The 13,153-nt window shown below is 46.9% G+C and overlaps 1 protein-coding gene across 1 annotated transcript; it reads right to left on the minus strand.

Moving 5' to 3' along the window:
- Nucleotides 1-1,188: 1,188 nt before the first annotated feature.
- Nucleotides 1,189-10,145, minus strand: KLHL38 (kelch like family member 38). Its single transcript, XM_055284858.2, has 4 exons — nt 9,930-10,145; nt 7,922-9,272; nt 3,265-3,370; nt 1,189-2,384 (listed from the first exon to the last, which is right to left on the minus strand). Exons 1-4 carry the CDS (start codon nt 10,013-10,015, stop codon nt 2,095-2,097), a joined length of 1,833 nt encoding a protein of 610 aa, XP_055140833.1. The 5' UTR covers nt 10,016-10,145; the 3' UTR covers nt 1,189-2,094.
- Between the last annotated feature and the right edge of the window lie 3,008 nt (nt 10,146-13,153).

Genomic DNA, 13,153 nt, shown 5'->3' on the forward strand with positions numbered 1-13,153 from the left:
GCTATGGGAACAGTGTCCAGGATGAGAAGCAGGGCTGGTGATCCAAGCAGGGTCTCTGAACCACAGCCAAGAGATCTGGGGAGCAGAGCAGAACTTCAGACCCCAGCAGGAGAATCTGAAGTACAAAAAAGACAACTTAGAAGGAAAAGTCTAGAACATGAACCTGGAGAGCCAGATGGGGAGGAAGGCTACAGCTTGGAGTGAACTCTGGTGCCAGGCTCAGGGCAGCAAGACTGATGGCAGATGCTTCTGTTAGCGGGGAGAGGACTTAGCCTGCATCTCTAGGCTCAGACGGGCTGACCATGACAGGAGGGGAATGAAACCAGCCATGCAGGTCTTCCGTGCTCACAGCTGAGCAGGGCAGTGGTTCTCAACCCTGACTGTACATATCAATCATCTGGGAAGCTTTTCAAAAAATACAGTGTTCTGGTTCCCCCCCCGAAAGCATCCCTATTCATTTTTCTCGAATGGAGCTGGCCTCATTTTCAAACATCTTCCCAGATGACTGTGTTGTGCAGTCTGCGCTGAGAACTGCTATTCTCCACTTCAGCTTTTTCCTGTGTTTGGGACTGAGCCAGCGTGGGAGGCACCTCGAGATAACGGGAGCTATAGAGATAGTCAGCCCTGGCTGACTATCTGAGGGCAATGACTGCTGTAAGCACTGAAGGAATTTGTTGACTTTCCCCAGAAGAGCAATCCTTATAACACTGACCAAAATGAACATCCTGATTAATTATGCAGGTTTATAGCTCCCCAGAGGCTGCAGAAAAACATCATTTGGCACCAGAAACAAACTTTATTCTGGCAGTGCAGGATAATTTTACAAACATTAGGTATTGAATTGTGTATACGTCTCTGGAATTTCAATGTACTACATCCATAGAATGCAGAAAAGCAAGGTCAGGGCCAATTTCTCACGCTGCCACCTGGACCAAGCAGTTCCAGGAATCCTCTGGGGTCTCTCAGCCCTCTTGTTCCAGATTTCAGTGGTGTCCTGGGCAGATGTGGTTTTTGTCTGGACTTCTCTCTTTGGGGAAATGCTTCTAACCCATTACATGCAGTTTGGATAGGCTGTCAGTGACAACAGGTAACCCCACCTCTGTCTGTGGGGGTGTGGTCCAGGACTAGCCAGTCCTGGAAACAGTGATTGGCTCAAGAGGTAGACATGAAATTCAAAAAAGGCCCATACGCATTGTATTTTAGGTTTAATGTATGGATAATGGCAAAGTTCTCTCCTGTATATATAAAGCTGGAAAATGAGTCTGGGTTTATCATTTGTCATTGTCTACACACTATGTGGGTAAATGAAGAAGATTGCTAGAGAGAGGAAAACCTAGGGAGAGAGAGGAAGAGAGTGGGGAGACTGAGAGAGAGAGAGAGAGAGAGGGGCAGAGAGAGCCAGAGAGACAGAGAAGAGAGAGAAGCAGAGAGGGGGAGACAGACAGACTCAGAGAGAGAGAAGAGAGGCAGAGAAACTGAGACAGAAAGGAGACGGGCCAGGCGCAATGGCTCACACCTGTAATCTCAGCATCTGGGAGGCTGAGGCCGGCGGATCACTTGAGACCAGGATTTCGTAACCAGCCTGGCCAACAGAGTGAAACCCTGTCTTTACTAAAACGCAAAAATTAGCTGGACTTGGTGGCACATGCCTATAATCCCAGCTACTCAGGAGGCTAAGGCGTGAGAATTGCATGAACTTGGGAGGTGGGGGTTTCAGTGAGCTGAGATAGCACCACTGCACTCCAGCCTGGGCTACAGAGTGAAACTCCATCTCAAAAAACAAAAAACAAAAAAACAAAAAACAAAAAAAAAGGGAGAGAGAGAGACAGAGACAGAGACAGACAGAGATAGGGGAGAGAGAAAGAAAGAAGGGGGAGAGACAGAGACAGACGGAGGTGGGGGAGAGAGAGAAAGAGGCAGGGAAGGAGAGAGAGAGTTCTGGCAATGCAATGCCTAGTTCCAGGCCTCCCAACTCTGGTACCTTAGTCTTGTGAGCTCTCCCTGCAGCTTTTAAGGGTTAAGCCCTTTGGAGCCAGGTTTGTGTCCCTGGCAACAGAAGGCATTTTGACTAGGGCAGAAGGTTTCTTGTCGACCTCATGGGAGGGCAGACGTGCGGGGTATGCACTGGAGAGTGAGGCAGGCGTGGTCAAAGAGCTTGTGTGGCAGCTGTCCCTGGGATGTCCAGGTGTCTGTCTCGGGGTCGTAGCAATCGAAGGAGGCGGAGTCCTCAATGTTGCAGTCCGTGGTCAGCCGCCGCCCGCCAGTCACGTAGAGTTTGTTTCCCATCACCGTGGCCCCATGGTGCATCCTCCGGTCTTTCATGTCCGCACATTTGACAAATTTGTTGGATTGAGGGTCATAAGCAAGAATCCTCCTTGTGTAACCTGAAAACCAAATGACACATGGGCAAGCTCAGCGTTGCTCATCTGGGACTGGAGGTCAGCAGTCCTGGGACGCGTCTGACTCCTGCCACTGCCTAAGGCTGAGGCTGAGGCTCTGAACTAGGGCGTGGGATGTTGAGCTAACCTGCCAAGGCCTGCTTTGTGGCAGAGTGGGGGCTGGCACGCAGATCTGTCTGACTCTGACCTTCACCCCAAGTTAAGGCAGCATATAAGCCATTCTTAGATTGAGAGTGGCCTCCTGATTCCTGTAACTTTCTCAGCCTCATTGGCCTCTTCCTGTCTCAAATGCCCACTCAAGAACTATGACAATCCTTTGGAAACTCAGAAGTGGGTTCCCCACAACAGCCCCATCTGGTAGTTACTTTTAGGATCCTCATTTTATGGATGGACAAACTGAGGCACAGAAAGATGTTTAACTTGCTTAAAAGTATATAGCCAGTTAGTGACAGAGCCAGGATTTGAGCCCGGGTCTATCTGACCCCAATACCAGTCCTCTTAACCATGACACTATGATCTGATTACAGAGAAACAAACTATTAGTAGCTAATATTGTAAGCAGAAGCAAACATTTTTTATTTACCATGTATCTGGGATAGTGCTAAGTGCTTTAGATACACAAGTACATTAATTATCACAACAGCTCTGTGAGATAGGTATTATTTCATCCCTTGTTTACAGATAAAGACAGGGAAAAACTTCTGCATGAGGAAAGAGTTTTGTCAGATTCTCCACACTCTTCTGGTTGGTTGGATGTGCTTTTGAAAAGACAGTCTTGTAGAATAACATCTGTCTATGAGTGACCTTTTTTCCATAGAAGGTGCCAAGTTTGTGTCACACCCAGTGATCCTCTGTTCAGACTCACCTCCCACAATGACAATCCGCTCCCCAAGCACCACTGCAGGGGCACACACGTTCTTGATCATTCTTGTCTCCATTTTGAACCACGAGTTTCTGGAAATGTGATAAACCTGAGGGAGAGAGAGAATCATGGCATTTCATTTTAAAGTGAAATATTCCTAAAAAAAGACGGAAGTAGTAATTAAGAGGGTGAACTAGGAGTGAGATTTTTCTTCCTACTTTTTTCCAGTTTTAAAAATGTAGCTATTGTTAATAAACAAAACAGTATTGAAAAACAGGAAGGATTGTATTATTAAAAATCGATCTTATTGTGACCCCAGGAACTCAGTGGCTGTAATTCTATGGAATAGACCAAGAGTTTTGCATTGTAATATGTGTTTTACTTACCTTGCTTGCAACATGTTTTTCTTTTAATGAGAAATGAAGAAACTTAGGTATTCAGAAAACCAATGATTTTCCAATCATTTTTTATTTCTAGCTCATGTTTAAATTTCTAAATGTTCTGGTTTATCCAAGAAGGTCACAGAGCCAAGAATAAATCTGAGGCTAAGTGAGGAAGGCTTTTGAACAGTTCATGCCTGAAAGTCATTACAGTCCTAGAAAAATGCAGCAGAGAAAGGGGAGAAAGACCAAAGCGAAGGGAGCAGGCTCTTTTGCCATGCTTTGAAACGCTGTATCAAATCAACACCCCCGAAACATGTTCTCCTGTGAGTGTCCTCAGTGTTAAATCTAAATATCAAATGTAAATTCGTTCATTATGGGCAAAATTTAGCACAAGAGATATAGGATGAATTTCATATAAGCAAAGAAGGAACAAGAACATTTATCTACAGAGGAAAATGGCATAGTATTCTTTGCTAGAAAATCTTTTCCTATAAAATAAAATTATGAGGCCGGGTGCGGTGGCTCACGCCTGTAATCTCAGCAGTTTGGGAGGCCAAGGTGGGTGGATCACAGAGGTCAGGAGTTTGAGACCAGTCTGGCCAACGTGGTGAAACCCCATCTCTACTAAAAATACAAAAAAAATTAGCTGTGTGTGGTGGTGCATGCCTGTAGTTCCAGCTACTCAGGAGGCTGAGGTGGGAGGACCACTAAAGCCCTGGAGGTGGAGGTTGCAGTGAGTTCAGATCGCACCACTGCACTCTAGCCTGGGTGACGGAGCCAAACTCCTTTTCAAAAAATAAAATAAAATAAAGTAAGATTACCAGCATTATTAAAGATGTCTAAAAAATCAGTTTACTAAATTTGATCTTCATAACCATCCTATGAGGTAGGTATTATTATTTCTTCCATCTTTCAGTTTAGACCATTGAGGCTCTGAGAGGTCAAATGACATGCCCAGGGTCATACAACTACAGTGAGTGGGAGAGCTGGTCTGACCAAGCTCAGAGTCCATGCTCTTCACCACCACACTCATGGCTCTGCCTGGAGCCATGAAACTGTGGCCTTTGCTGATGAAGGCTTTTGAGACTGGAGACCTCGTGAGGTCTCTGTCTGTCCTTCAAGAAGTCAGTGAATCCTGGAAGAGGCCAAGTGCTAGAGGAAGGGAAGGTCACAATGGCTGTTTCATCGGAAAATATGTAAGTGGCAAACTCTCTGGAAAGTGGGATCCTTGGAAGAAAAGCAAACACTGGTTGCATTTTACTTGAATGAATAATTGCCTCCTGGCCTTTCTGTTCTCCTTCAGCTTTGGGTATGGCTTTAAAAATAGATTAAACATTTGCCCACTATGCTCATAATACCCCAAAGAGGCTGGGGCAAGGATAACAAAGGATGATCTTTGACCAGTGAAGGAAGCGATATTTTGTTATGGTAAAGGATTTGCTTAATCCCATCCAGAAACAGGTAGAGAGAAGGCTGGGTGGAAAGGTACAGGTACAGTGCAATTTGCATCATAACACCATGGCAGGGTAGTTCTGAAAAGAACGCATATACACAGATGAACAAGCCTATGAAGAAAACTCTCAACCAGTGCCTGAAAATCCAACCTGCTCCATCAAGCGACTCCAGGCGTTCATTTTAAACTATATTCGAACGAGTAGAATGTCTATTTCAAAGCTAGTGCAAAGTAGATAAGAAAAGCATCCAAATGAATACTTTTCCCCTTCTCTCTCTTCTTAATCCTGAAATGCAAAAGGATCCCTCAGAGGTTTAATATTTTCTTGGCTTGGCAATGTCTTGTTTGATGGTATTATACATTTCTTGATATGCTAGCTTGAAGCTTAAACTTTGTGTTTTATTCTCAGAAGGTCAATGGCTGTTTTGCAATGTGAAATAATGAGCGTATTTGTGGACTCTGTTTTGAAAAATAGAAAAGAAAGAGGGGCTCCAGCTTGACATGGAAGCACTTTGTTACCTGTATGGTGTGGTCAGGGCCTGGAGGGGAGCAGAATGTCTACCCCAGTTCAAGTAGAGGAGTGGGATTTAGAACAGTGATTCTAGAAAGACTCGGAATCTGCCTGGATGGTCAGGGAGGAGCTGAAAATAATGGCTGGAGAAGTGAAGGCAAGAAAAAAATCTTCACTGGAACTGACCAAGCCCAAGCCATCAGCACCCTTGCCTGGAACTCTAGAAGAGTCTCCCAATTCTCCCCTTGGTCCACTCAGGCCCCCTCCAATCCAGATGGAACTTCTAAAAATGTGAATTGTGTTTTACCTCGTCCACCTTTCTTGAAAGCCTTCAATGAAGTTCTGTTCCTCTCAGGCTAATCCCAATTCCTTGACAAGGCCTAGAAAGCCCAGCCGGGCCAGCCTCATCTCCACAAATATCCATCCCTCAAGAAGGTTCCAGGATTTTTCTAGAAGGGGCTCACGGGCTGCGATGTGGGTGGAGGAGGTTGCTCCCGGTAGCCTGAGAAGGGGGCTGATGGAGATCACATGAGGACTGACACCCGCCCCTAGCCACCCCTCAGCACACTGCCCTTCTCCTCTTTGCTCTGTCTTGCAACTTCATTGTCCTGCTTTCGGCTGCCCAAGGCCATGGGCTGCACCTGTTTGTGCTTCAGAGCCTTCTTATGAGCTGCTCCCTTACCCAGGACCACTCCCCCTCCCTCAAGAGAGAACTCTGATTCCGGCTTCAGGAGGTGCAGGAGCTTCCTGCATCTCCCTCTAAGTCGGATCTTCCCTTACGTGCTTTCTTAGCACCCACCCCACCCCTCTCCCTCCTCTTTTATTCTCCATTCCCATCTTCCTCTCTTCTCTCCTGCCTCTCTGCTCAAGACCTCTTCAGCCAACTTCACAGGGTTTGCTCCAACATTCCCTTAACCCTGGCACTCTCTCTGATTCTCTCTAGACCAGCGGTGTCCAGTCTTTTGGCTTCCCTGGGCCACATTGGAAGAAGAGTTGTCTTGGGTCACATACAAAGCACACTAACACTAATGATAGCTGATGAGCTAAAAGAATCGCAAAAAAAAAAATCTCATCATGTTTTAAAGTTTATGAATTTGTGTTGGGCCACATTCAAAGCTGTCTTGGGCTGCATGCGTGTTGGGCAAGCTTGCTCTAGACTGGTTTAGGGCATCCCGCCTGTGCTCTTAGAGCACCCCTCTCTTCAGCATCTGAATTGCAACTGAGGGTTATGTGTAAATTGCTGGGTCTCCAGGCCCTTCACAGTGGTTGGTGTTCAACATAACTCTCATAAATGAGCAAAGTACATCTCGTGGGTGCTTCTGATTATCTGTAAAGGCAGGCTCAATATTCACGTTCTGCAGAGCTTACCAGGAACTTGCATAAAGTTGGAAAACACATAATATTCTGAAATGTGGCCTTTATTGATCATACTTCTCAGACAGCTTGTTAGTGAAATTAATGTCTGCCAATCATTAAAAGTAGGGGTTTCCCAACCTGGCTACACCTTAGAGTCTCCTGGGGACTTTTGTAAACCATACATTTTAGGATCTCACATAAAGATATTTTGATTCAGTGATGTGAGGTCAGGTTCCAGGGGATTTGGTCACAGAGGTGTGGACCAAGGCTTGGGAATCTTCTTTTAAGGCCTTACTGACTTGAGTTAGAAGCATCTGCTAAATTCCTATGGGACTTCACTATCTGACATTCAATACGCTCTATAATAACTTGAATTTTTAGATATATTTTTTTCTCATCAAATGAAGATAAACTCTGTGCATAGGGATGGTATTTGATATCCTTTGTATGTATTATTCTTGCACAAAAAGAATTCATAAATTGAAAAATATCTTGCTGAAAATCCTTCTTCCCTCCCTCCCTTCCTCTCTTCCTTCCTTGCAAATGACAAGTGTTTGTATATGTGTACACGAGTGCACGTGTGTGCATGTATGCATGTATGTATTTGTGTTTGTGCATATGTATAAATGTGTCTATGTATGTGTAGATATATGTACATGTGTGTACGTATGCATGAATTGTATATGTGTATGCACGTGCACATGTATGCATGTTGGTATGTGCATATATGTGTGCATAATGTGTATGCATGTATGCATGAATATACATTTCTGCATATATGTGTGCATGCATGTATGCATATGTGTATTTGTGTATATGTGTGCATATATGTATTTATGTGCATATGTGTGTTTGTTGGTATGTATGTATGCATGTGCATGTGTGTGCATGCAGGTGTGGGTGTGTCCATGCACACATACTCATGCAGTTACGTGATGGGAAGAACCGGCCATTTACCTGGATAAGGCGCACAGGGTTCTGCATGATGTCCTCTCCTCCAAAGAGATACAGTCTTTGGTCTTTCACGGCGACTGCAGGGTGGAGCACCCCCACGGGCATGTTGGCCATACTCTCCCAGACATTGCAGATGCTGTCATACCTTTCCATGGAGCCCATGAGCTCCTGCCCTTCTCCAATCCCTCCGATGGAGAAGATGAAGTTCTTATGGGCAGTGCTTCTGTGGGAGTAGCGGGCCACCAGCATGGGCTCCCCCAGCCTCCACTGATTGAGTTTCAGGGAGAAGATGTAGACATTGTGACTGACCAGGCTTCTCCCTGAGCTGACAGCCATGCCCCCCAGCACATAGACGCTGCGGTGCAAGGTGACGGCAGAGGCCTTGTACAGCCGTGTCGGGAGTTTGGCAAGGCTCTGCCATTGGCCGGTCTGTTTGCTGTACAGTAGGACGTCCCTGGTGGTCTGCTGGCTGTCCTTCCGTCCGCCCAAGAGGATGAGGAAATCTTGGTAAGAGTTTCTTGGAGGGACATGCAACAGGAGTTTGCAGTCTGGGGCGCTGGTGCCACACAAAGAGAACATCTGTCTCCTGGCGGTCTCCAAGATGATCTGGCATGCAGGCGAGGACTGCAGGAGGGCATCGTTGGCAATGAAGTGGTGGAAGAAGGCCGGGTGGATGTACTGCAGCCTGACCTGCTTGAACAGTTCCTGCATGTATCGCTTCCGGGCCTGGAGGTCATGCTTGATCCAAACCATGAGGGCCTCAAACACCTTTTCCTCCTCCCCACAGAGCCCATCATCTCCGAGATAGTCTCTCAACTCCAAGGCGCAGAGCTCCTTCAGGTCGGCCGACGCGGCCACCTCTGGGAAGGACGTCAGTGCCACCTCCCTGGCTTTCTTCTTTAGGGTCTCACAGCTTAAGATTTCTGAGAGTCTGATCATGCCCAGGCAGTTGCTGGGGGCCAGCTGGCTCTGCAAGTATGAGGAGCAGGCCTCAAACAGCTTGGGGAACTGCAGCATGGAGGCGGCCTCCATCATGGGGAGGACATTGTCAGCGGCGATGCGTGCCTCCCCCGTGTACACGTAGCAGACGATCTGGTCCAGGGTTGGGGGATCAATGCCTTTCAGCTGCACTTTGGCTTCACTCTTCTCCCGGAAGCTGCTGCAGAACATAGCCCTGAAGTAGGGGCTGCTAGAGGCCAGCACGTTGCGGTGGCAGGGGATCTCCCGGGCACCGGCACAGATGCTCACATCAGTCAGGATCCTGCTTTGCCTTAAACTGTTGAGCTGCCTCAACAAGTCAGAAGAGAAGTCATGGTCTTTGAAGAGCAGCCCATCTGGTGACTCCTCGTCCATCCTACAAAGAGGGAAGGAAGCCCCCAGAGTCAGCAAGAGTCAAGTCTTTCTCAGCTGCGTGTGCTGGAGGGTTCAGCTGCGGGGACTCCAAGACCAGTGCTCCTGTTCCATTCCCCATGATGTTTGTGGATGTCACCATGGATATTGTGTAGGGAAGATTGGAAAGGAAGGCCACATACATCTCAGACCTGAGCCCTTTCGGGTTATGGTTATTTTCAAAAGTAATAGGCAAATAGTATCTTCAGTTAATCTGAGAGAAACAACCAAACAAATAAACTAAAGTTGTTGGAAGTTACTCTGTTATCGGAAGCTGAAATGTTAGTCTGAAGCAAGATAACAGTCCATGCATTTGACCAGCAGAAGTTCACGAGCCTTTTTCCAGATCGCTGGCATATCTGTTATTGAGTAACAGATGTCTAAACATCTCTTTCTGGGTGTCAATCATTCTCCAAGGATGATACTCTGGAGGTGTGGCCCTCTGGTCACTGGACAGAAATGAGGGAAGAAAATGGACCTTTGATACATATGTTTAAATATGATTCATTGAGTCTTGTTTTAAAGATGGAATAAATAAAAGGAAAGACCAAACAATCCGCTGGTTTATTGGATGACACCTGGCTGTCTGCTTGCAGAAGAAATAAGCATGAGGGACACTTACCTTGTTTTGCTGCAGTGACATCCACTGATGCCTGGTCTGACTTGTCCCCCCGGAGAGTTTCTACCTCTAGCTCCGAGGGAAACCATAAACCCCAGGCCTTTCTTTCAGTTGGCAAATGATTTGTCCTGGGAGATTTCTGGATTTGTTTATGCTGAAGGCACTTTCATAGTTTTCTAGAGCTTTGTGCAAGGACTGCTGGGCAGGGAGACAGTGTATACATTCCAGGGCTAAGAATAGTTGCATATGTACTTTCCACTGTTATGACATGTGACTTTGCAGTTGCCTTTTGCAGCAACCCGAGGGCCTGCAGGGCCCGCGCATGCCCACATGCCTTGTTTCCTTGGCAAGTGTTTACATCGGCAAAAATAGATCGGGAGGAGCGGCTTCTCTTAGAGAAGACTTTGCTGTCTGCTTGGAACCATCCCGAGTCCCCTGTCCTAAAAGTGCCTGAGAATTCTAGCTGTCTGTAAACAGGTTGCTGTGACCTGTGGAGAGTCACTGAAGATGGTTCTGGGCCACAGTGAAGGTGGCAGGTGGTCACAAGGGAAGCTGGAACATGAGCCTGTGGGTGCTATTCAATGGATCTCTATTTCCCACCATCTGCCTGGCAGGATCGCTGGGGAGAGCTGTGATTTCCTCCTCCAGGATCCTAGGTGACGAAATCCATGACAAAAGTTTTTCTTTTTTTTTTTTTTTGTTGTTGTTGTTGTTGAGCACCCCAGGGTTTCCAGACTCCTAAAGGCCCAAACCTTTGTGAGGTCTCCTTACTCAGGAGCCTCTGATTGACAGTGGCAAGGCCGAGCTCCTCCTGTCACGTCTGCCTCTCCCAGACATGTGCTGATTGCTCTTCAGCTGGCTTTTTATAGTTCAGACTTCCTTTTCTGTCTTACTTTTCCATTTTGTCTTGTCTGGCAGCTTGAGCTAGAGGCAGGAGGCAAGGCATATTGCTTTAGGGAGAGAGAAAGAAGATGAAGGAGGATAAGGAGGAAGAAGAAGCAGGGACAGAGGGAGGGAGAGAGAAGAGAGGAGGAAGAAGAGGAGGAGGAAGTGGAGGAGGAAAAGAAGGAGGAGGTAGAGAATCGGGGGAGGAATGATGATAGTGATGTGGTAGGAGGCAGCTTTCAATAACAATCAGAATCACGAGAGAGAGTGAGGGGGACCTCAGGTCTGTCCTGCCCCTGCCTTCAGGGAGGTCCGTGATTGTCTTAGCCACGAAAGGCAGGGAAGCCTGACTTTGTCTCCTACTCAAAGTCTTGCTCAACTAGTGCAATGGCCTTCCATGCATTTTTTTTTCTTTGCTCCTAGTACTACTCTCTCCAATACATCCACCCTGTCTCCTCTGGAACAGCCCCTGGGAAAGCAACTCAGAATTTGCCAGTCCCCAGCATCAGGCCCTTCAGTGGCTCCCCATGTCTGCAGGACTCCTTAGCCGGAATCGGATTGGTGTCCTGTCTGCTTCTGGAACCACATTTACTGCCACTCATGTGTGGTAGTCTAGCTCCATGAGACACTTATAGATCCTTGTATGCATCTGGTCGCTGTTGGAGAAGCTGGGCTGGCCTGGCCTTTGGGACACCACAGGGCAAGGTGGAAGGACGAGAGTCTCTCATTCACAGTTGCAGATCATAGAGTGGATTATGCCCAAAAGAGTCCAGAAGGTCAAGGCCAGGGAAATGGATCCAAAGCATGTTACTGGGGCCACGGGCCTGGAGGCCAGAATTAGGAGCAGGAGGCCTAAGCTAAGGGGGTCAGAGACCCATGGAGGCACAAGCAGGGAGCAGGCGACAGGAGCTGTTCCTCCATATGTCCAAGTTGGTGAGCTGTGCTGGTAACATAATGAGTGAGTAGTCACATTCCTGAAAGAGCCCGGGGATCCTCTGATTCGTACTCTATCCCTTTCCATGAGCTCTTCCCCTCTGCTCACTCTATCATTTTCACTGTTTCTGTTCATCCTCCAAAACTTGGTTTGCGTATCACTTCTCTGCAAGTCTTTTTACTCCTCTCTAAGACAACTAATTTCACACTCCTCTGTGCAGTTTCCATTCTTCTACATACCTCTGATGGCATGCCTCATACCTCACTGAGATTATGTTTACTTGCCTGTGTCTCTTTTATTAGAGTGGAAGTCTCTGGGCAGCAGGAATCTTGACTTCATTGTAGCTCTATTCCTAGCACCCAGCAGAGGGCCTGGCTTAGAGGGGATGAATTCCATACAGTTCCTGCATTGTGCTGGAACAGAATGGAGAATGGGGAAAGAGAGGGAGCTTTGCTGGGTGGACTTCACACCACCGTCTGTTGTGCCGGTTTAGCAGAGCTGCCATGTATGGCTTACTGCGTAGACTGCCCTGCAAATGCGCTCTGGAGCAGCCCTGATTATCCACATAATCAGATCCAATAATGTGATGAAGTGAAAAGTAAAACACTTGTTTTATACTGCAGTGCAAGACTTGAGTTCAGGCTGGGAACTGAACTGAGGTCCTCCCAACGCCAAAGCTAGCATTCTTGTCCTTGACCTCGGAGTGAACATAAGGAAGAAATAACTTCCTTAATGCTCTGAAACGCCTGCATGATTTCTCTTCCAGGCAGCAAGCAAGCCAAGGATTTGTTCTGAGGGTAATAGGTAGGGGCTTCTAGGAGTGAATTAACACAGCACCATTCCCTAGGAAGGATCTTGGATTTTCCCCTACATCCCCTTACCAATTAAACCTTCTGGAATCCAGCCCTGTCAATTGTTCAGATAGGTCTTAGTGTGCAGCATCAATGTCTGACCAACTTTACTAAATCTTTTGGTTTCTAATGTTTAGAAAAAATAGGCCCTGTTTTGCTGGCCTGGCCTACCAAGAGGATCCTGGTTCTACGTCAAATGTCAAATGTCAAGACACAGAGTCTTGGTGTTCAACACGGCAAACACACACATAAGCCCAAGCTTGACCCAAAAAAAGCATCTCTACCACCCACATGTAACCCAACCAACCCATTCATGAGTTGATTTCTCTCAGGGAGGTTTCTACTTTTTGTCTTAACTTTCATCTAGAAGATGTCTTAGTCTAGGGCCTGAACATATGGGCAACCTAAAAGAAATGAGATCAATGAGGACATTCAGCTCATTGTCCCTCCTTTTTTTTTTTTTCTTCTGAGACAGGGTCTCACTCTGTGGCCCAGGCTGGAGTGCAGTGGCATGATCATGGCTCACTGTAGCCTCCAACTCCGAGGCTCAAGTGATC

The sequence above is a fragment of the Symphalangus syndactylus genome, chromosome 7, assembly GCF_028878055.3.
Source record: "Symphalangus syndactylus isolate Jambi chromosome 7, NHGRI_mSymSyn1-v2.1_pri, whole genome shotgun sequence".
Classification (NCBI taxonomy): domain Eukaryota; kingdom Metazoa; phylum Chordata; class Mammalia; order Primates; family Hylobatidae; genus Symphalangus; species Symphalangus syndactylus.